This window comes from Haliotis asinina, chromosome 12, assembly GCF_037392515.1.
Source record: "Haliotis asinina isolate JCU_RB_2024 chromosome 12, JCU_Hal_asi_v2, whole genome shotgun sequence".
Classification (NCBI taxonomy): domain Eukaryota; kingdom Metazoa; phylum Mollusca; class Gastropoda; order Lepetellida; family Haliotidae; genus Haliotis; species Haliotis asinina.
The window spans coordinates 19073889-19097932 of record NC_090291.1 but is presented as its reverse complement, the minus strand read 5'-3'; the positions used below and the strand labels follow the sequence as shown (position 1 = coordinate 19097932).

The following is a 24044-nucleotide window of genomic DNA, read 5'->3' as shown; positions in this document are numbered from 1 at the left end:
GCTTGGTTTAGACAGCTTCCACTGTACTGGGAAATTAAAACACATCAAATGTCTGTTAAAATTAATAATAATTTATCAAACGTTTTGACTGGGGAAACTTCATTGCTGAAGGACTGAAGAGACAGCAAAGAAAAAACAAGTTTTAAAAAATCCCAGTTTTGATAAAATAATGTGTGTCCAGTATGTTTTTCAAAGGAAATAGATTTGGAATTGATATAAATCCAGTGCTGACGATTGATTGAAAACAAGGTTCAATCTTTTCTGTTTTACTCATAATGTTGGGAATGCATGGTTATGTGCCGTAAAAGTTCTATAATTTAAAAATGCTGTTAAGTGTTTATATGAGCAAAAGAACATTTTTCTTCTTGCAGGTTAAAGACAGAAATAGCAAGTTTGTCCTGCCAATCTGATGCTGAAGATCAGAACATGAACCACAAGTCTTGATGTCTGAACAACCATGTTTGATGTGGCCACTCCTGATGTCTGAACAGTTCAGTTTGGTGTGACCAGCTCTGATGTCTGAACAGTTGTGTTTTCTGTTACAGTCCTGATGTCTGAACAGTTGTGTTTAGTGTGATCAGCTCTGATGTCTGAACATTTGTGTTTGGTGTGACCCGCTCTGATGTCTGAATAGTTGTGTATGGTGTGACCAGCTTTGATGTCTGAACAGTTGTGTTTGGTGTGACCAGCTCTGATGTCTGAATAGTTGTGTTTTGTATGGCTCATCCTGATGTCTGAAAAGTTGTAAACCATGGAGTTTTAAACAATGTGTCACATGATCTGATGGTTAGGATGCCACATGATGTAATGGTTGTGGTTTAATGTGACCTGATGGGTCAAGAGTTTCAAGATGCACTGAGAGTCATGTGATGGTTATTGTGTCACATGATTTCAAACTCCTAGTATTATGTGACCAGGAGGAACTTCAGTTGAAGTGAAGTGTTTGATGTCATCTGTTGGTTAATGTGTGAAGTGGTATGACGGTCATGGTATAATGTGAGCGGATGGAACATGTTACTTAACTGATCATTCCGTATGACATGGGATGTGATCATTGAATCACAGGCTTACAATATTATAGATTCACCAGCTAGATGATCAGACTTTGCAAGTTCGTTAATGACATGCTTATGTGTTCAGTGCCCTGGATTGATGCTCACAATATCAATCACTGGATTGTCTTGTCTAGATGGACATTAACCAGAACTGTAGACATAATTTTGTGATCATCTCTTTACATCTGTGAGCTGTTCATCCCTGTTTTTAGCATATTTGTTTATATACTGTAAGGCAGGTCAGGTTCAAAGGTCAGATGATCCCAGTATCAACCAAGTGATAAGCCTGGTTACCTGGGTATGCTGTGCAGTTCTATTAAAACAAAATATTTAAATTGTATTTTTGAGCCATATACCCTTCATAAATTGCTACAAGTAAAATACTTTTAGTATTAAGAAGGAATATGACTGTGACTGGTGATTTTGTCCCACCTGCCTTAGGTTTTCTGAAGACAAAAATCCATAAAACAAGAAATAAAACTGGTCTGGTCTTAGCAGATTTTGAATGGAAGATAATAGTTTTTTTGTCTGGCATAATTTAACTACATGTGTGCATTTGATGTCAATTTTGATCTGTTGGTCAACATGTCACATGGCCTGATGGCCAGTGACTTGTGATCCAAATGTTTGTGTGTCACATGATCTGTTGGTCGGTGGGTCGAATGAGATGAGATGTTGGTCAACATGTCACATGGCCTGATGGCCAGTGACTTGTGATCCAAATGTTTGTGTGTCACATGATCTGTTGGTCGGTGGGTCGAATGAGATGAGATGTTGGTCAACATGTCACATGGTCTGATGGCCAGTGACTTGTGATCCAAAAGTTTGTTTCAACATTCAGTGAGCTGCATCAGCTGTAAGCCACTGGGTCGAATGATCTAATGATCCATTTTACAATTCAATATCATCACATCTGTCCAATGTTCATAAAAATAAACATGAACGTAAAACTTTTCCAGTGTATTTTATTTATGAGAAAATATGTCAAAGAGAACTGAAAACAATAAGCCCACATAAAATCATAACAAATATATACAGCTTTTGTTTGTGAAAATAAATGTGTATGTCACATGTATATGAGGTGTTTTTTGGAATGAAAACATAATTTCCCCTTCACATTTAATATGACACTGACACCCCAATATATGGTTCTTCTATGTACAGATACTGACAGCACGAACAGGCAGACTTTAGGGTTGATGCTGAAAGTTAAGTACAGTGGAAGTTGTCAAAACCAGCATCTGTCCAATCCGGCAAGTTGTAAACACCAGTACAAATTCTCAGTCCCATCGGTTGCTTATCCATTTATTATCAGCTCTACAATCCAGCACACTGTCTAAACAGGATCATTTTTTCAGTCCCAGTGAGTGCCGGTTTCGACAGCTTCCACTGTATATTGGACATTTCCAAGTTTAATCATTCTGTAACCATATCATTTCATAACCCAGTGATACATGAGTGTCAAAGTTCAAGGATTTGATTCTGTCAAGAGCAATGTGCTACCTGTAATAGTAATATCTGAAGAGCACCACCACAAGGAAGATTTTAAGACTTGTTGAGTCCGAGCAAATCCTAGGGGTCATCTCCAAATAGCATGTCTACATTTGCTGAGGCTCAGTAGAAGTGGAGTTTGTGAGTATGGTTTTATCATCAATATCATGGTGGGGGACACCAGCAATAGGCTTCACACACCCTTGTACCCTTGGTCTTCTGCCTGATGAGCGAATGCTTTAAACACTAGGTTAACATGGACAAATAAGCTTAGCCACTTCAATTAAGCCTAGCCACTTCGAATAAGCCACTTGCAGTAAGCTACTTTGAATAAGCTTTAGCCACTTCGAATAGGCTTAGCCACTTCAAATAATCTTAGGCACTTTGAATAAGCATAGCCACTTAGTCTGTGAACAGTGAAACGACAAACAAACAAAAACAACAGTGATAAGGTAACATGATGCGGTCTCGGGGATGGATACAGCTTTTTGAGAAAGAGGAGGCGCATACTATTGAAAAAGGGGGTGGGGATGGGGGCTTCACACTTTATTTTCACCCAAGTTTCAATGGTCATATAGCAAAATGTCAGGAAAAAAGGGATGGTGCGCACCCTGAAACCCCCCTCTGGATCCGCCTATGAGTCTGTGAATTATCAAGTTTGAACCAGACAATCAAGTGATCAACAACTTAAGCATTGATTAACGCAATTAGGATACCATGAAATGTGTTAACAACATCAGCAACCACCTGATCTCGTTAGATGCCTCTCAGGAGATGCACATGTTACTGAAGACCAATTCTAACCCAGATCGTCACGGGAGCAATGTACTGTATCGTGTTGCTAGTCAATGAGAAAGCAAAGAACATTTTTAAATGAATTCTTTGAATGTCATTTAGAAGTGAAAATACATAAGAATGAAGATTTTTATGGATAACAACTTCTTTATGTGAGAACACAACGTTTCGGAGTTAATGCTTACTCCTTCATCAGGTATACATCGGAATACACCTGATGAAGGAGTAAGCATTAACTCCGAAACGTCGGAGTATACCTGATGAAGGAGTAAGCATTAACTCCGAAACGTTGTGTTCTCACATAAAGAAGTTGTTATCCATAAAAATCTTCATTCTTATTTTTAAATGATATTTTAACATGTTATTTCAAAACAACCAATACAATTCAAATTATGTGTTGAATTGTTCAAATGTTACAGAACTATACAATGAAATGTGAGGGAAATGAAACAAGTGTATTTTACAAAAATATCGGTTGGCAAGAAGAGGAGGCCCTCCAAAGATCAGATCAGTAGAAGAGATTGAGATCATCGAATCTGGAGTCCCACTGAGACGAGTTACAATACTCTTTCCTCAGTTTTGTGCTGGACACGCCTTCTGTGTAGGGCAAGAACTTGACGGTCATCAGCTTCTCGCACAGTTCACGCGCTGGGAAGTTCTGCATGTCGTCACCTCGCACGTAAAGGGCGCTTTCGGTTTTGTTGTCGAAGATTGCACGGATGTACGGGGTTGGATCCGTGCCAGCAACACAGAAGACCTGAGTTTATAAAGGGGTGAGTGAGTATAGTTTTACGCCGCAAGGCGGGCGACACCAGAAATGGACTTCACATAGTGTATCCATGTGCGAAAACGATCCGTTTCAAAAGGAGTGGGCTAGTCTTCAGCTGCAGACTGTTGAATCCGACCTTTGATTGGTCTGGTTGTTGTTTAACGCCGCATTCAGCAATATTCCAGCTATGTGACGGCAGTCTGTAAATAATCGATTCTGGACCAGACAGTCCAGTGATCAACATCATTAGCACTAAAACTACACAACTGGGGTACGATGACACGTGTCAACCAAGTCAGCAAGTCTGATCACCCGATCACCAACGTCGCTTCTTATGACAAGCATGAGCTTATGACCCTAGAAATAAGTCTTAGAGTGTGGACCTTTTCCAGTCAAGGGTGTCACCCCTGAAAACAACACAGATCTACAGCTGTCGCAAATCCAAGTTAAGGTATGGGAGTTACGTTAACATCAGCGCTTAAGTCGCTCTGTAAAACTGCACCCAGTCAACGAGCTCGTAAGGTTAGTAAAACTAATTCACTCTGCGTATTGTTAATTGCTAAGATACCACTACAGTTGCACATCTAACTGCACATAAAAAAGTGTCAGCAGACAAATTAATGTTCAGTGATTACAGTTTCGAATTTCCCAACCGCATTCACTTTGGAAAAATAAGGGAGAAGTTTACCATTGGGATCACGGTTTTGAATGGTGTCACAGCAACATAGGCATATCGTAAGAGGAACACAAAAACATCACGCTCGTGATCAGGTGATCACACCCTTTCTAGAAGACTCTGTGAAATCATAGCTTTAGTAATCTGCCAGACTATTCTCGAAACGTTCGGAACCTTTCGAACTTCGTAAGCCCATTCTTAACATTTTGGCTACGATCAAAGTTACGAATTTTTAGGGCTACGAACGTTTGGCGAATAAGGGCCCGGGTTTATACGTGTCAGAGTATCAAGATGTTTATACTATCTCTCACTGGTCGGTGAACTATAGCTCGATACAGGGTCAATTATGTACTGGGAAAAACGATGGATGTTGCTTAAACTCTAAATATGAAATGAAACTGAAATAACAGTTGATATGTTCTTACCACGTCCGCATATTGCTTGACATTCATCATCCTGGTGTGGGTGCTGTCAATGGGTACCCGTTTCTTGAGCGTACAGATACTTCGACTGTCATGCACGCCGACGACGACCTGATGGCAGAGAAGAATACCATCACTGTGTCGTCTTCACTGATAAGAACGAGGAGTATTTGGTACTGTCTGTTACACAACGCATGACCGAAGAATGTACAGTATTCTCTTGCTGGCGTTCATGACGAACAGATAGACGCCTAAGACATACATCCGTCTTATCACATGTGTCCACCAAGTTCAGCGAGCCTGACCACCCGTTCCCGTTAGCCGTCTCTTACAACAGACCTGCCAACTCTCACGCCTTTGGCTTGAGACTCGGTTTTTAAGCATTTGTCACGCTCTCACGGCGGACAGTGATAATGTCAAGCTTTTTTATAAAAAATAACGTAAATTAATCAAAGTCACTTTTCACTCATTTTTCGATTATCAGTTCCACTTTTAGGGTGTTAAAAACACTACTTTTCTTCAGTTTCAGAGGGGACGAATCCCCCTGACCCCCAACCAGGTCTCCGCCCTGAACCCCGGCTTCTCAAGCTTTTTTTCTTGGGGTTGGAAGCTCTGCGACAAACACAGTTGCCTTTTATGGCAAGCATGGGTTGCTGAAGGCCTATTCTACCCCGGGACCTTCACGGGTCTTTGACGTTTCGCATTTCCGTAATGTCCGTCATCACATGTATGGTGATAACGAACTGTGCGTTATCATCAGGTTGAATCTCGGACATTTATCAACGTTCTTGGGAACTATATATAGTGGCGTATACCCAGATGTCACAAGGAGTTGATCTGATAACCCGGTGACTTTAAAGGCGAAATTGTAGCAACTTTCAGTAACCGCAAACGACTGAAGCGTTGGTAAAATACCAAATTCTGTCATAGCCTCATTTGACCAGCACACACAGGTAGAAAGTAAATTGACTGGCAAAGGTTTAGTGGTACCACAGGTTCGAAAATCTAGTTGTAAACATGTAGCAGTGTTAGAGACATAGGGCTATTCCAGAACAATTACAACCCGATTAAATTTCCATCTGCTTTGACGGTAAGCCTGACTGGAAATATCAAATTCCTTCCACTTTTCTTGATTTATGAACAGACAGATGCTTCCACACACTTGAAAATGACTGCCATATTGCAAGGACAGTCAAATTTGCTACAGTCACATATTCTACCTTCAACGTTGTGTTTCGGTCTTGAAATATAAAATAGGGTGTTTTAGAATAATTTGTTAGATAGTCATGTATTTTGTGTGGACATTTACTGCTTTCCCAGCTTTGTTCTGCACGAACCGACAAACTTAGTATTTGAATCTGGAAATCATTTCGTAACACTGACGATGAGTGAGTGGGTGAGTTAATGTTTAACGTCATATCGGCAATATTGCAGCCATATCGTGACGAGAATAGTTAACACAGAAAAGTACTATATGTATATTATAAAAAAAACCTGTCCACGAAAGACAGTAAAACAACTAGAATATCACGGTTTGACTTAAAACTAGTGTGGAAAGTTAAAACTAATATCACTATTTGGACAATACAATATAAAAACAGGCTATAAATCGCCAACAACTGAAGGTAGATCACCACATTAGGGACCATGGGGACTTGCAGTACCTTTACTACCTGCAGGGACCCTAGTTGGATTTACACCAGCCTTTCAGCCGCCGGCGATTGTAAGGAACGCTAGCTACAATCAAATTTACAAGAATATTACGTCTAAAAAATCCTGGTGAGCACTGAAGATGAAATCGGGATCAAATAAACAGTGGACATCACTTTGAAACAAAGGTCACTGACCTGTTTGCCAAGTTTCCTCATTCTTTGCATCAGTTTCACATGGCCGTGATGGAAGAGGTCGAAGCAGCCGACGGTGTACACCCTCTCCACCCTGGAGTCCAGATGAGTGATAGGTACCGAGTCCTGTAAGATCGTCCTCTTCTCGTACAACTCGCTGCAAGGAAAAAGACGTAGATCTTCGATCTTTTCTTCCTTGGTTCATCTATGTAAAACACGTTAACCACGGCTTATCAATGTTTTCCGATTGGATACATATACCTCTATGTAAAAAGAAATGCAAATGTATTAATTTTGGTAGTATATGCTTGATGTGCATACGAGAGTGAGGTTATGAGGCCGAAAGCGGTGGGCTTTAGTGTCAAGATTGAGATAGTGACGTTTAGTAAAACGCCACTTTGAACATTGTTTCATTTGACATGTGCACGATTTTTGGGGATTTATTTACGCCACGCTCAGCAAAAGTCCAGCTTTATGGCGGCGGTCTGTAAATAACCAAGTTTGGACCAGATAATCCAGTGATCTACAGCATGAGCATAAATGTACCTAACTGGGAAACCATGACATTGTCAACTACGTCAGCAAGCATGACCACCCGATCCCGTAATTCGCCTCTTACGACAAGCATGGGTTACTGAAGACCAGTTCTAGCCCGGATCATCCCGTTCGTAGGAATGCCTACGGGAAAGTATGTGCAAAAGCAACGTTGGTATTAATGATAAAACGATGTTTAGATAGAACAAAGATATACTGAAGAATTCTGTCAGTGTTTCGTGGTGAATTGTTCCTTGATTACCTGTAAAGCATTGGAAACATTTTGGACAGGATTAACACAGTTGGTTGACAACAACAAACCAAGGTGGATGCATCGCAAAATAAACATGGCAATATTACAAAAGCTATATAAATGTGTCCGCCAATACCATTTCCTTTGACTTCCTTTGATATGATTCGTGTGACTCGTCTGAAATTGAAAATGCAGTTAAAAATACATACATTATGCAAACGATGCTTACAAATTGAATTTACTTTGACAGATGCAGGGTGTAATTGACAATACTTGTACTTGACAATAATTGTAAAAACAAGTGGAACAGAAGCCGTACGAAATACACTGCAAACACATATATGGGATAGATCGCACATTGAAAAATAAATAATATACAGTAGAACCTGTCTAAACCGGCACTCATTGGGACTGAAGAAATAATCCGGTTTACACAATGTGCCGACTTGTAGAGCTGATGATAAATGTGCAAACCACGGGTAGGTCTGAGATTTTATGCCAGTGTTGACAACTTGCCGGATTGGGCAGATGCCGGTTTTGACAGCTGCCACTGTATACTCTGAAGGAAGCAAATAAGGGAACCATCACTTCAGGGATGTGTCCCATATTTATTCTCAAATTTTCACCCGCAGTGGAATACAAAGCCAGTGAAGAAACCTGACAATGAATACAGGAGCGCGTTCCCTTATTTGTTTCCCTCAGTATATAAGTTTCATTCCATTACACAACTATTGGTGACGCTAAAGGCTCCGCGTGTATCTTCATGGAGTTAAATTCAGTAGAAACGATGACATTCTTTACGTCTTAATGTGAACAATAAATCCGTTATACTTCAAATATACACTATTACTTTTGAAAAATTGAAACTGTCGTAGATAGATATACGTTTTACTGCGTTGGGCTAATTCTGTCTGAATATTATTTTAATGGTCACAAATTAAACAATTTGTAAAACATGTATCAAAAATTTGTATCAGCACATTGTGTTGTTGGAAAGCATCGTGGATATTTATGTGTTGTATTCAGAAATGGTCATGTCTTAGAAAACCCTGAAAATTTTTCTACAACTTTATAAGAACATTAGTGAACGTTTTGTAGGCAAGACCATTTAGGGCTTATCTTATAGTTTAATACATCAAGCGACAATGGGGTACTCACAAGATGGATGCATAGGTACAGGGACAAACTCTTGCAGGATGTTTTACAAAAAGGATCGGGGTGATTATTTGCTAATTTGTAAGAATTCAAATATTTTATTCGTCAACTAGGAACTTTGCAACATACTTATTTTCCATCTTGATGTGATCCACCTTTAGATCCTCTTCTTCGATTGGCTGAACTTGAGTTCCAGTTGACCTTCGACCCTGAATAATATTTTGCAAGAATCAGTTTGTGTTAGTTAATTGTATCGTACTGAACGTTGTATCTAAATATATGATTTGTCTCCCAATGGTATTTCCTTTATGTCGTGGTAACTATCTTAATGGCAGGGAACGTACAACTTGAGCGTTTACTGCATTAGCAAATGAATCGCGAGAAATTGACAAGTGGCATTTGCGTGTGTAGGTTGACTATTTCTCCAAGCAACGGGGGCTTGGTATAACAGTGACGTATATACAGTAAATTTAAATTATTAAAGCGTTTGTTTGTCACCCAAACAACCAACAAAGACAACCAAACATGCAAGTAATTATTCTAAATTCCTGTTAAAGATAATTCGTCAAATATCACCATGTGTCATTTGCCAATTTGAATGAAGGACCCACTGTCAGTTATTATGAAAACTTGTCTGCCGAACAAAATGAGGGAGGGATCATTTTTCAACTTTTATGATGGAACATATTGTAACAGCTTACTGCTTGACAAGTATTAGATGAGCGGTTTAGTCTTTATTCGCCCACATCCCTAATTGCCCACATCCCAATTGGCCCACAAAAACATCAGAGGTTAATTAGGGTCAGACAATGCACCCCTACTCTCATAATGGGGTGTCCTGACAAGGGGGGGGGTGGGGGGTGGGGGGGGGGAATTAGTCTAAAATCACATACATCTCTGAGTTACTTGACAAAGTGCTCTTGTTTCAGTGTTGTGGTAGTTATACAGGATGGAGAAGGAAACTTAGAGAAGATTTAAAGTATATTTCAATTTTGTCTAAATAAAGTAGAGAGTGTTATTAATTAATGTATCTACTAATCGGAAATAACTTCTCTCTCCCTTCAATTTAGTAACTCACTGCAACCCTATAAGTATGGTAGTTTGGGCAGTCGCAATGGCTAACCTACAGAATCAGTATGCATTTGAATTAAAGTAATATCGATTTTATACCTATCAGCAAATCAACTATCGCACATTCTGACAAGGTTTTGACATATGAGCTGATATTCTTTCACGACATTCTTTTGTGATTGATGTCATTTATGCCGTAAATGAACTAGTCTTTAACAAAAAAAAAGCTAAAATGTGATTTCTCATCAATGCAGCGCAGAATTCCGATTTGAGGTTTTCGTGTGCAGTAGACATGATGCCATGTATAAATGGTTATCAAAATTTCCGTCCGAAACAGCAATCAAACATCTTGGAAATGTTGCTAGAAGTAAACTCACATTATAATTTAAATAGTATAATTCCTAGCACCTTTCAAAACACCAGAGAAAAAAATATCTTAAACAATGGAAAATGCTGCGCTCCTGTGATGGTGTTGTGGACAGGGTGTCTGACGAGGAAGGGGAGAGTGGATGGTTCGAAACCCATGCTGTGTCATATCCAACGACATGGTACACATTGTTACCGAGCCTGGTGCTTTGCATTAAGTGGACACAATAAGGACAGATCGGTCGGGTCTGGGTCAGTGCAGTAAAGAGCTGGCACCATCACTGCGGACGTTTTAACCACTGGGCTAACCCACCGCCTCCTTATTGTGATGATAAGAAACGTTTGTGAATAACCTCGTTCGTAACATGCATATATACTAAACACCAAAATAAACGCAACTCTGTTTTTTGTCAGGTTTTTAGAGAGTAGACACAAACCTGAACGCTTACTTTTATCAGATTTCATTTTTTCGAAACTTGTTCAATATATATGATAAATATGCAGATACTTGTGAGGACTAGTTTAACAGTGTCGGTGTTTTTCAATACACAAACGTGATATTATTTCGTGATATTATTTCCACTAACTGCCACTTAAAATACCGCAAAGAAAGAAAAATTCCGCCATATCTGCTAACTGAATTCGACATTCACAAATCTTCTCGTTTGAAACGTCATCAAATGATTCAGTCGGCTGCTTTTAATATTTATTATGTCGAACTATTTGTTTCATCCATGTTTGTGGGGATTTGCACAGACCAGTACAGCCGCAATTATTTAATGTATCTGAAGCCCTTGAGCCCCAATCTTCGAAAGAGTTGTTTCGGAAGTGACGTCATCCCAACAGCGACATTTGATATTTGATACTTAATATTTTGTGCTTCCTTCCAAATGGTGCTCATAGCGAACAAACAGTGACGAATGTTTATTTGTTTGTTTGTTTTTCATCTGACAGAGCAACAATGGAGTTTGAACTTGCCAAGCCAGTGACATCATGAGCATCGAGCTTCTTGTTGGAACTTATGACAGGAATGGGTGTCTGAATACCAATCTGACGGACAGTCCAGTGATTGATATCATGAGTAAAAAGGCGTCGTAGGGTTAAAATGACACGTATGCACTCAAACCGAACATGACCGTGATTAATTAAGAATCCAAGTGTGTACCCAAGTGGGTAGGTCATATACATCATATCCTTGAACCAGTTCAGTGTCACCTCACGTGTCAAGTACAAGATAACAGCGCCTCTAAGAAGTTCGGTTACAATACCTGTCTGTGTAATGAGATACATGTTATCTACTATCAAAGTTAGGTGATAAACTTGCTAGAGTCTCCTAGTTAGATATGCCACAATGATAACCACCTGACACACATATCATACATTGCAAAGCTACATACAACAATGAGAGAGTGGGTATAGTTTTACACACCGTTTTTAGCAATATTCCAGAAATTTCAATGCAGTAAAACGTGCATGAATGTTCTTATACACTCATCAATATTCATCTGAATGACCCTTATGTTGTTTTGTTTTTGGCTTTGTTCTTTTTTTTCCTTTTTTTTTTTAGCATACGTCAGGTTCGCAAAAGCAATGAGACGTTGTCACAATGGCGAGAGACCTGCCTCAACCTCTAGTCACAGCGGACAAAAATAAAACAACACCTCCCTCATTCCAAATAGTACGCTTGTACGTCATTTTGGAGTTTTACATGTCGTTTTTGAAATTTTAAGACAATGATCGTGAACGTTTAAGAACATAAGTTGATGTATTTTTAATACTGTAACTTTAAACTTCAAGCTATTGTCATATTTACATTTCAATCATCGTATTGATGTAAACACGTTTGTACGTCGAAGTACACGTTATGTTAATATATTTTGATTATCCTGAACATCTCCAAATTATAATTTTAGAAGTCGAGTTAAAAGAGAAGGATCGAGATGTTATATCGAGACAACAGAGATATAGAATTAGCAGAGTTCGACACAACGGTGCTCGACTACTATGCCTAACGACCTATAAAGGATTCCGTTCAAAAAGTAAAGAAGTGAGAAAGTATGTCATTTCATTGCGACTCTACTACCTCCACGTAAAAGAGAACCATATGACAAGACGAACGACTCTACGTGTGATCGACACACCAGGAAACACCCTATGCTGATTAGATTCTAAAATAATCCGGTTGTCATTTCTCTTATCACGTAAAGCAACCGTCATATGGTTACGTTCACAGTTGCTTCCACGTGCATGCACGTACGGCACATTCCCAATGTCACGGTCATTCCACGTCGAGTTTCATTGACGTCAGGTGGAGTCACGTGACCATACGACCTTCACATTACCTGTCTGCCGTGAGGTACTTTATGTTATCAGTACAACTGGTACAAAACATGCACTCGGTTCGCTATACAACAGTTCGGTGAGTGTTTATAAGTTATCATCTTGTATGCTACTAGTTAATAGTCACGTGACTGTCATGTGATCATCTCGCCGTGACATGAATTGATTATCACATTCAGCACCATGCTATCGAATTATATGAAGGAATTCGCGAATGTCCAGTAGTCCGAACTTGACACAACAGTGGGTAACAGGGTTAGTGTGACTACAGAACACAAGATATGTGAGTGAATGAGTTTAGTTTTAGGCCGCTGTTAGCAATGTTACAGCAGTATCACAACGGGGAAAACTAGAAATGGTCTTCACATTTTGTATTCATATGGGGAATCGAACCCGGGTGTAAACTCCACATTATTCATACGTATTTGGATTAATTGGAGCTTACAGTTCATATTCAGAACAAGAACAGTATGGAATCCTAGAAAGTACATTGTTGCAAAGCTGCACCCTCGTGCCTTGAATATTTTATTCATTCAACCGGCGACAATGCGACACAACGATAATGTTCAAGGTCAAAACATGTTGCCTTTTCGCAACGTTGCCCCATCTGAGGTGTGTGAAAAGAGCCTTAAAATGCGCGACAATGCGACATAATGAATATGCTGAAATGTCAAGCTTTGTCAATTTCGCTAATTTTGTAATTTTGTTCCCGAGGGCAACCATACGACAACGTGACGATTTCTCTTGTAGGAGACCATAGAAGAGAGATATGAACTCGCCAACCACATGTTTGAGTTCATACAAATAGAGCACTTTTTTAATATCCCAGGCATGAGCAAATACATGCACGAAGACACCAAGAAATAAATGACTATTGATACGCTGTTACAGCTGATTAATTTTAATATATTTGAATACACCCATGCATGGTTAAACAAACTTACATTGCTTGTGCGATTGGATATACTCAGGATATTTTTCGGCATATGTTTATCCATATGACTGACTAATCAAATCTAATGCGTTACCAACAACCATGACGCGAGTTGCTACTTTAGTTTTCAAAGGAGAATACTGAAAATTGCACACAAAAAACCCTCTGTGTTAAAGATCACGGTCACCAGAAACTCATATGACGTAATGAACGTGATGCCTGCTTATTAACTGTCCGGTGTTTCCGTAATAGGCGGAAATATGAGAGTGTTTTTACGTGTATATTGCGATTTTACTTTTTTTAATTACATTTATTATCATGAAAGATGACGTTCAAAATGTTTTTACCCTGTGAAAAAAACTACCTTTGCGTTAGTATTCTCATTTAGTCCTACACTCAGCAATATTCCAGCTATATGACTGCCGTTTGTAAATAACCGAGTCTTCATAATGATACCATGATTCGATCTACACAGTCAGACAGCCTGGACACCAGAATACCTCTTAGATATGACTGAAAACAACAAACACATGTGCCGGTGCCAATGGTTGCCATGGTAAGCCATCATGAAAGCCATTCCTCAGTTATTAAAGCACGAAGTACTAACATCTTGAGATAAAAAGTATCTCACAAATATACTTTTAACAGATGGAAAATGAAAACAAAATCCAAACTTACTACTGGGATAATGTATTTGACAGTATGCACACTAAGCAAAATTGATATATATTCAGCAGACATAACATGATTTGAATGGCAAAGCGGTGATTTTTGCAATGCAATGAAAGTCAAAGGTAGTGCAAGGATAAAGGAAGTTTCTAGAGGTTTACATTTTCCTTATCTTGTCCCTTCTCCTTCTCGAGCTCGTCTTCTTCATCTTTCATCACATCGGATCTTGGTACGTCCGTCTGTCGCGCCTTCAACTTGGACGTCAGACTGGCGTGGGCTAGCCTGATAGACAGGGTCAAGCAGACCAATCCCGTGATCCCAGCTGGAAAACCAAGGGTGGCAGTGTGTTCAGATAATTGTACGATGTGTTCACAGCTTTTGGGTTTTTTCAAAGGAGTGAGGGTTAGCAATATCACTACAGGGGACACCAGAAATGGGCTTCATACACTATACCTCTATGGGGATAAACACCGGGTCTAACAGGCTGGAAACGTTTGCCCAAACACTGCAAATATAATGCTAGAAACACCACTCTGACAACCTAATTCATCACCAAGACAAATAACGTATCGTTGTGTTTCTCGAACACTATTAAACAAGGGTCTATAGTTTCGCGTGCGGGCAGTGTAATGTGACTAAGTTGGCAAAATTCGATGACGACTGCCAGAAAGGCATTGGAAATTGTGTAAAGGGAAATGACGTTTCAATTGACAAATATGTGGTTAAGACGCCATTTTTTACCACCCTGGTCATTACTGAAAGCTTGTACAAGGGCTACAAATGGTTGGTGTAAGTGAATGAGTATGGCTTTACGCCGCTTTTTGCAATGTTTCTAATAATGCCACGGCGAAGAAACAGACTTCACACATTGAACTCATATGGGGAATCGAACCCGAGTCTTCGACCTGACGAGCGAACGCTTTAACCACTAGGCTATACCACCGCCCCAGTGACAACGGACGTTCTGCTGGTACTCACATATGGTGCAGACACCAGAAGCTGAAGACTGGGCCAAACACAAAAAGGCGATGCCCATTGATTCCAACTTTTCCTTCAATTTCCCCTCCATGATCGCTGCTGTGGTGGAACACGGAATGTCATCGCTCTTCTTGAACTCCCTGTTAAAGGATGCACAAAACAGAGGCTACAACGAGGCTTTCAAACGGGATCATTCCTCGTACTAAGTGTTCAGCAACTCAATAATAATTCAACACGTTTATCAAACGTTTAATGTCGCTATTCACGGTGTTTTATGCATTAAATCAAATTTGACGTTAAAGACACTTCAACCAAACCGAGATGAGATATATGTAGGCATTAGTCAAACAGTCTGCCCAACATTAGCATTAGTAAACGTCTTCGTTGAGACTAACAAGTCTCCATGGAAACAGATTCCATGATCGTAAAGGCACGAACAACTACTCACGAAAATCAACGATGACACAAGATCCACACATGCCCTGTAACAACCGGAAGTTACCTCAGATAGTATGCCCGGAAATAGTCTTGCACGCGCACCACACCCAGGATGAACTCATATGCCATGATGATGACACACGGCACGAGATAGATCACCATCTGCGTCCACGTCATTCCAGAGAAATCTGTCACCATGGTGATGGACCATAGTGCCAGAACGTTTACAATCTGGGGGTTAAACAAAGTCGTAAATTATCACTGAGCGAACATTTTTGTCACGCACCAAACAATCATTTACCGATATTGTTATTGTTTGCTCTGTGAGCCCTTTGAGAACATTGATCCTATGTTGTAAAACTTATCTAGTCTGTAAAAACTGTCAAGACGACGAATACTATTTTGCGTTCACATGTCCATTTTATGATGAAAATCATAGAGGGAAATACAGGAAACTTTAAACACATCGAACACATGGTTTGAACATATCTTTATTTCTTCCATGCTTTGGGGAACCTGTGCATACTATACGAACTGAACAGTAAAGTCTAAAGTCTAGTTAGGCATGTGTTTATATAACATGTTAAACCTTGTTATATTTTTTGTATAATTAAGGTATATGAGCCCACTTGGCCTTCGGTGACTGACTGACTGACTGACTGACTGACTGCTTGGTTGATTGCTTTCTTGCTTCCTTGATTGCTTGCCTGCTTGCTTGATTGATTGATTGTCCCATCGATCGGTCGGTCGGTGTTGATCGAATGACTGATTTCCAAGTTTTTATTTTGGTTGCATCTAACAGTTTGCATTTAGGTATTAAACGGGTAACGCCTCATTTAGATCTTCACTCAGTCTTTTGAACAAAAAAGTATTTCATACAGATTAAAGTCTGGCATCCCGAAATTACAGATGAACCAAGACAGTTGTGAAAGAGGATTATCGTTTCCATAAGTTATAATATTATCTTTGACAAGGAATATGTGTGCATTACAAACACATATGTCTACACATCAGGAATGATGTAATTCATGACGTACATAGTTTAACACCTCCAGTGACCTTCATTGTTATCAGAGGATGTAAACTGATATGTATGACATTGAGTGGGTTTGAGGTTTGATTGGATCAGAACAATTCACCTGTGATCGACATGGTAATATACACTGCAGGTGTCATAAGTAGATCAAAAGATAGTGACATGCCCTTCAGTCTTATCGTCATATCGGAATTACAACATATCATAAGATGAATAGGGAGTAGCACTGCAGTTACACCTGGGTACACGGCGAGGTTTGTCTGTATAAAACATGTTTAGAACGGGCTAGCATATTAAAGTTTATTTGGATTTAAACTGTGACGTCAGGAGATTGCAATGCAGTGAGGCTATGTTCTCGCATTTCAATGTTCAGCTTTGTGTATTCAATTAATTTTGATAGACATACAGTGCCGTATCACTGACATATATTAGACTCTGGAGAATCGGGTCGAAGCTTATAGACTTAGAACTGACGTACAACTTTAAAAGAGATTTGTAACTGTTAGAGTCGGCTACGAATAGCCTAACGATTTCAACAACCTTCGGCATTGCGCGGTGCATGAGAAGCTGAAGATGGGTGTCCGTGATTGACACAGCCATTAATGATCTGCAAGAAAGATGCCGCGATGACCTTGTCATCTGAATCAATCTCATTTAGCTCACCTTGTCACAGAAAGCATCCATGAAGCCTCCCAGTAGAGGGTCATCCACCTGCCCCAGTGTCCGTTTCTGGACTTTGGCCACAATGCCGTCCAGATGGTCAAGGAAGTCGTGGAGACAGACCAGCAGAAACGCTGTCCAGCAGCAGTTGTACCTGAACCATTCATATGCTTTAGACATGCTCTGTTTGTTTGTTTGTTTGTTTGTGTGTTTGTTTGTTTAATGCCGCACTCATTGTAGCTGTATGTCGGCAGTCGGAAAATAATCACGTCTGGACCAGACAAATCAGTGATCAAAAGTTTGAACATCGATCTACGTTTTTTGGGAACCGATGACATGTGTCACCCAAGTCAGCGAGAAAGACCACCTGATCCCGTTAGTCACCTCTCATGACAAGCATAGTCGCCTTTTGTGACAAGCTGGGTTAATGAAGACCGATTCTACCCGGATGTTCACGGGTCAGAGAAGTTTTATTTGCTGGCTTACTTAAGACAGGCGGCGATGGGGATGACCAGAAACGTTCTTGCCCACGACACGATGTTAGCTGAGAAGACAACGTAATCTTGACCTTTGACATGCACGGACCGCGGCACACGTTCCACGGCGGGTGACAACGTCGTCTGGAGCGGAGTGTAGACGTAGGTGTCGTACCTTTCCACCTACAAAGCAACAATACTTAGTCCGTTGAACTTGCTGGTCAGAACCAGGCATTTTTTAGCAAAAACCCGTTAAATATGAATTATTATAAAGGAGTTCCTGCACGAAGAATTATCTGGACTCATCTTTATATACTTAATGCTTATACGGAAATGCTTGTGCAGAAATCATTCACACGCACGCACGCACACACACACACACACACACACACACACACACACATATATATATATATATATATATATTGATTGCATGTTTTTTCAGACATATTACTTTCAAGTGCATCTTTAACGCCATTTTGTTGATTTAGTAGTGATTGTAGTGATAGATTGTTGTTAACTCCGCACGCACTCTTTCCAGTCCATGTTATGATAGTCTGCGAATGGTCAAATCTGGACACGACCCTGTGATCAACAGCATGAGCATCGATCTTCGCAACTGGGATACGATGGCATGTGTGGACCAAGAGAGCGCGTCAGACCACGCGAGTAGTAGTAGTAGTAGTAGTAGTAGTAGTAGTAGTAGTAGTAGTAGTAGTAGTAGTAGTAGTAGTAGTAGTAGTAGTAGTAGAACAAGTAGTAGTACAAGAAGTAGTGAGTGAGTGAGTCAATATTTAACGTCACATCGGCAATATTGCAGCCATATCGTGACGAGAACGATAAATTATAAAAATACAAATGAATTAATAGCACATACATTGTGAAAACCTATCAATGAAGGACAGTAAAACTAACTAGAATATCACAGAAGAGAAAGTAAAACTAGTGATTAGACCTAAAACAATGTATCTATAGAGGACAATGCAATATAAAAATGAGCTATAGGTTGCCAACAACTGAAGGTAGATCACCATACTAAAGACTATGGGACAAGTAGTAATAGCAGCAGTAGTAGTAGTAGTAGAAGAAGAAGAACTAGTAGTAGTAGTAGTAGAAGTAGTAGTAGAAATAATAGTAATGGAAGCAGTAGCTAGTAGTAGTAGAAGAACAAGTAGTAGTAGTAGTAGTAGTAGTAGTAGTAGTAGTAGTAGTAGTAGTAGTAGTAGTAGTAGTAGTAGTAGTAGTAGTAGTGAGAGCAGCAGCAGTAGTAGTGCGAAACGAAGTAGTAGTGCGGTAGAGCTAGAAAAGTTGTAGTTGTAGTAGCTGTTGTTGTTGTACCAGTGGAAGTTGCACATTGATATGTGACGCACTTTTAAGTGTTAACTGTTTATACAACACACAACACCTCTAGCTATTAATTCAAGGAACCACCAATTGTAATTTCAAAAATATGATATTGAGACATTGTCGTCTTTTATACATCTTAATAAGTGTTAAAACTGAATGAAGTTTAACTTGCCTTTATAATGATAGTGATAAAACGAATGCTATACCAAACTGATCACCCAGTTCATATAGTATACACTAACATGTTGCAGAAAGTGTACTATATTGGTTGCGAAGACACAGTCAAATCAGTGCCGTGATACATACCAAGACGAAGAGAAGACTCTCAATGAAGTGTGTGACGACCTCTAGCGGCGACAGTATTGCTCTGGATATCCCCATCATAACTGTAACAGATGGGGTAGGATGTCACAGATGGGGTAGGATGGAGAGGACACTACAAGAATAACCTACAGACTATGCTTTTACCCTACATTAAATAATGGTGGAATATTTGCTTGTTTGCTAGGTTTTAACACCGCACTCACCAATGTTCCAGCTATAATGATCCTTAAATGATCGAATCTGGACCAGTCAGTATACAGTGTACCCATGGTGGGAATAGAACACGGGTCTTCAGCGTGACGACTGAGCGCTTTAACCACTAGGCTACCCCACTTCCCCTTTGTACAGTTGTGAAAAACACACTTGGACTTTATTTTGTGATCTCAAAATGAAATCCATGCATTCAATTGAATTAAAACGTATCTGTGACATCTGACGCTGTACGAGTTACTACTGTTGTCGCTGCTACCGATGCTGCTGTGACAACAACACCCGCTTCATCAGCGACAAACATCCACACCACCATCCACACCGTCACTTACCACATACCACAGTGGCCATAACAGACGCACACAAAAACATCACTGTATTCATTAAACAACATTACTTTTACAACAGAGACTGAACGCACTTTTTGTTCAAAGACAGTTAAGTATGAACCCCGTGAACGAATATGTGAAATAAAATATTCAACAACATGCGTATTTACACGAGTACAAGTATACCAACATACCTGGTCTCCCCGTGCAAGAAATGACGATGGTGATATGTCCGAAGGCTATGTTATATTAAATTATTATAATCATTATTAAATCTGCTATGACTAGTGGTCCACAACAATGTTTCCATGTACAATGGACGTCAACATATGCTGTTGTGAATACACCAGCATGAACCAAAACATGTGTCATTCTGCCTTATCTATGTTCCACTGTCTGTAGATACAACACAGACCGGACATTTCATGGTAACATACATTATCAGGTAGATACTCCGTACCATGTAAGAATGTATGTATTCAGAAAGGTATGGCATTATTCACGTGAAGGTATTGTGCTGTAGAAAACAGTGCAGGAAAGCCGGAGATTGTAACATGCTATTGTATTATCGACTATGAATGTGCAGCATAAAAATTAAAGACGTGATATTTGAAACTTGGGGTTAGAATTAGTTATTTTATACTAGAATTCAGGTCTGGGCTTTTAAGTGACACCGAAATGTATTGATAACTCCTCTGTAAACTACATCCACACCAAAACCCCACAATGTACTCCCATACCACCATCTACGACGACACACACATCCCACCAGAACATCAACACCACTTTCTTCGCCCACACACATCCCACCAGGAACACCGACACCACCATCCACGCCCACACCCACATCCAACCAGGAACACCGACACCACCATCTATGCCCGCACCCACATCCAACCAGAACACCGACACCACCATCTACGCCCACGCCCCACCAGGAACACCGACACCACCATCTACGCCCACACCCACATCCCAACAGGAACACCGACACCACCATCCACGCCCACACCCACATCCAACCAGGAACACCGACACCACCATCTACGCCCACGCCCCACCAGGAACACCGACACCACCATCTACGCCCACACCCACATCCCAACAGGAACACCGACACCACCATCCACGCCCACACCCACATCCAACCAGGAACACCGACACCACCATCTACGCCCACGCCCCACCAGGAACACCGACACCACCATCCACGCCCACACCCACACCCACATCCCAACAGGAACACCGACACCACCATCTACGCCCACGCCCCACCAGGAACACCGACACCACCATCCACGCCCACACCCACATCCCAACAGGAACACCGACACCACCATCTACGCCAACAGCGAAACCCATTTCACTATGCACACCCGCTCCAACACCACAATCTACAACCACACCTACACCAACATCCACACATTGTCAACAGTCTTCATCAACACCCATACCACAATGTACATCCACACCCTCTACATCATTTACGTCTACACCCGTACCACCATCCGTACCCACATTCACGCTCACTTCATCAGCTGCACCTACACTTACACCATCTACGCACAACACCACCATCTACACCCTCACCACTATCTACAAACTCACCAACATCTGCGTCAACTCCAACACTACTGGCACTTCTCCTTCTACACCCACACAACCGTCTACATCAAAATCCATACCACTACATACACCCCCACCCAGATCAATTTACTCACTCAATGATGTTCGCGGCAACTACAGTATGCACCCACATAATCGAGCAATAAATTTTAAAGTGGATTCGTGGATTCCGTAAACAATATCCTTGCTGCTTCAGAGCTAATGGAACGAAGACGTTTCCAGTGTATTTCAACAGTCCTGATATAACAGTCGTGTTCAGGGCACATCTTCAAACATCATCGGCCCTGACAACGTCAAATATCAATGCAAAGCGAGAGCAGCACGTGAAAGACACTTTTCTCCTGCAACTCTGAAATCGGTTCCGGTTGCAGTGTGGACATGGAGATCTGTATAGATGATAAATATTGAACAACACGTTTCGTAAATACTTTACTTATGATGGATTGGGTCTCCGAAGTTGGCATGTACTTCAAGCAGGCAAATGATATTATTTACTGTAATTTTGGTGATCTGGAATTGTTGCCCCGAAAAACACCGAACCAGCACTGTTCTTCCAATGTTTGAAAATACCGCGAAGCTCCGGGTTAGAATTGATCATCAGTAACTCATGCTTGTAGTAAGAGGCGACTGACAGGATCGGATGGTCAGACTCACTGACTTTGACATGTAATCGTATCGCAGTTGCGCATTGCGATACTCATGCTGTTGATCACTGGATTGTCTGGTCCAGGTTCGATTATTTACAGACCGCTGTCATATAGTTGGAATATTACTGAGTGCGGCGTAAAACAAGAACCAGTTATCAAGAGATCATGAGTGTTATTATTTCTTAGTCGGGTGATAGAGCGTGTTGATATCATCCTGTCATAACGGTTCTTCAAGACTGCATGTAATGCACACACGTCGCTGTGCATGTCATGGTGTGATAGGCTCCTTGACACAAGATCGAAAGTACGGTGCGATGAAAGGGTTCTTTGTTGATTAATCGCGAGGTCGTCAGGTGATGCAACTTACCATATATGTCACACGACAACGTTTATCTAATGACGACGACCACGACGACGATAATGATGATGATGATGACGATAACGATGATGACGACGACGATAATGATGATGATGATGATGATGACGCTTCTATTTGGATGATGACGCCTCTGTTTCCTCCGTTCAAGTGAACGTTTTGTTATATTTCTTTTTTCACCTCTTGCTTTTTCTGGCAAAACGTTTGGGCGAAACTTACAGATAATAAAAAATAATTTCTTTTTATGAACTTTAAAATTTAGACTAAGCGGTAATGGTCTGAATGAATTTAAACTGAATGAATTTACGATATAGATCGATTCGCTTTGTTTAGGAAACATTTTATTAATGTAGAAAAAGAAAAATCAAGTGTTCAAGAGTTTTCGTATCAGATCAGCGCATGAATGTCTCCGGCGTCGAGGATAATGAGCTAAGAAAACTTTTAAAACACATCACGTTCGAATGAAAAATGAATTCAGGAGGAGATGGGGATACAGACAATGTTATCCGGTCAAGTCATCCATGAGCTCTCGATTTTCGTGCTCAACTCCTTGGGGTTCATACAACGCATGGTTGGCTCGAAGGTCTACAACCCCATCACCGTCTTATGCTACCGGGTATCCGTTCACTGTTGCGTTAACGGATTCATATTTTGAACCATGTCGCCTCCATCAGGCGACACCAGCCTCACAAACGGTTCAGTGAGGAGTAAGACAGAGAACACACACCCATGCAGCTACTCTCCACGTTGTTTAATATCACCCGATGTGTGTCTCTGCCTGAATGAGTCAGTTTAGTTTTACGCCGCTGTTAGCAATATTCCAGCATCACGAAGCTGACACCAAAAATGGGCTCCACACAATGTACACATATGGGGAATCGAATCCTGGTCTTCGGTGTGACGAGCGAACATTTTAACCACTAGGCTACCTCACCGCCCCCATGTCACTGCGATATTATAATCAAATAATACACTCCAGAACATAAATACAACTGTTCCCTCTGCGATATAGCTATAAAACCATCCCGCCACATTCTCATAACCGTAAGTACCTAAATCACAATGATCGTCTACAATCTACATCGATCGGTAATTCTTGTAAACAAGTAATATTTATTTTCTGGGATTAAAGCGTTAAGTCCGCTTACCTGTCTGAAGCAATGAAGACAATGAGACAAAGGGATGGGTAAAGCCTGTTGCTGGTAGTGAAAGAGAAACGACTC

General features: G+C 40.6%; 3 protein-coding genes across 7 annotated transcripts in view; 2 read left to right on the top strand and 1 right to left on the bottom strand.

The window, feature by feature from the left end:
- LOC137258287 (schlafen-like protein 2) overlaps positions 1-2005 on the top strand; it is a 9103-nt gene extending 7098 nt beyond the window's left edge. For 2 of the 3 annotated variants that reach the window (XR_010954622.1, XR_010954623.1), the window contains exons 8-9: positions 372-529; positions 635-2005. Coding sequence is in view for 1 of the 3 variants with exons in the window: in XM_067795915.1 (XP_067652016.1) it covers positions 372-444 (73 nt within the window). In the remaining 2 variants the exon portion in view is untranslated. Of the gene's footprint in view, positions 1-371 lie in introns of all 3 variants that reach the window. The other variant, XM_067795915.1, reaches the window with a different exon arrangement.
- Positions 2004-24044, bottom strand: LOC137257643 (uncharacterized). 3 transcript variants are annotated; one of them, XM_067794983.1, is made up of 11 exons: positions 23970-24044; positions 19616-19695; positions 17973-18145; positions 17490-17640; positions 15855-16021; positions 15353-15492; positions 14536-14696; positions 9124-9203; positions 7056-7209; positions 5212-5319; positions 2004-4098 (listed from the first exon to the last, which is right to left on the bottom strand). In XM_067794983.1, exons 2-11 carry the CDS (start codon positions 19691-19693, stop codon positions 3850-3852), a joined length of 1461 nt encoding a protein of 486 aa, XP_067651084.1. In that variant the 5' UTR covers positions 19694-19695; positions 23970-24044; the 3' UTR covers positions 2004-3849. The 3 variants fall into 3 exon arrangements, with proteins under 3 accessions (XP_067651084.1, XP_067651086.1, XP_067651085.1); XM_067794985.1 differs by lacking the exon at positions 23970-24044 and adding an exon at positions 21894-22012; XM_067794984.1 differs by lacking the exon at positions 23970-24044 and adding an exon at positions 20367-20541.
- LOC137257406 (soluble scavenger receptor cysteine-rich domain-containing protein SSC5D-like) lies at positions 20899-21900 on the top strand. Its single transcript, XM_067794739.1, has one exon. It carries the CDS (start codon positions 20899-20901, stop codon positions 21898-21900), a length of 1002 nt encoding a protein of 333 aa, XP_067650840.1.

Bases quoted from the DNA above. Each gene is read 5' to 3' on its own strand.
- LOC137257643 (XM_067794983.1), bottom strand. From the start codon at position 19,693: ATGATGGGGATATCCAGAGCAATACTGTCGCCGCTAGAGGTCGTCACA. The intron at 9,204-14,535 runs GTAAACCTCTAG...AATATTATTCAG, and splicing joins AGGGACAAGATAAGGAAAAT to GGTCGAAGGTCAACTGGAAC. The intron at 5,320-7,055 runs GTCAGTGACCTT...CTCTGCCATCAG, and splicing joins TGAGGAAACTTGGCAAACAG to GTCGTCGTCGGCGTGCATGA.
- LOC137257406 (XM_067794739.1), top strand. From the start codon at position 20,899: ATGTACTCCCATACCACCATCTACGACGACACACACATCCCACCAGAA.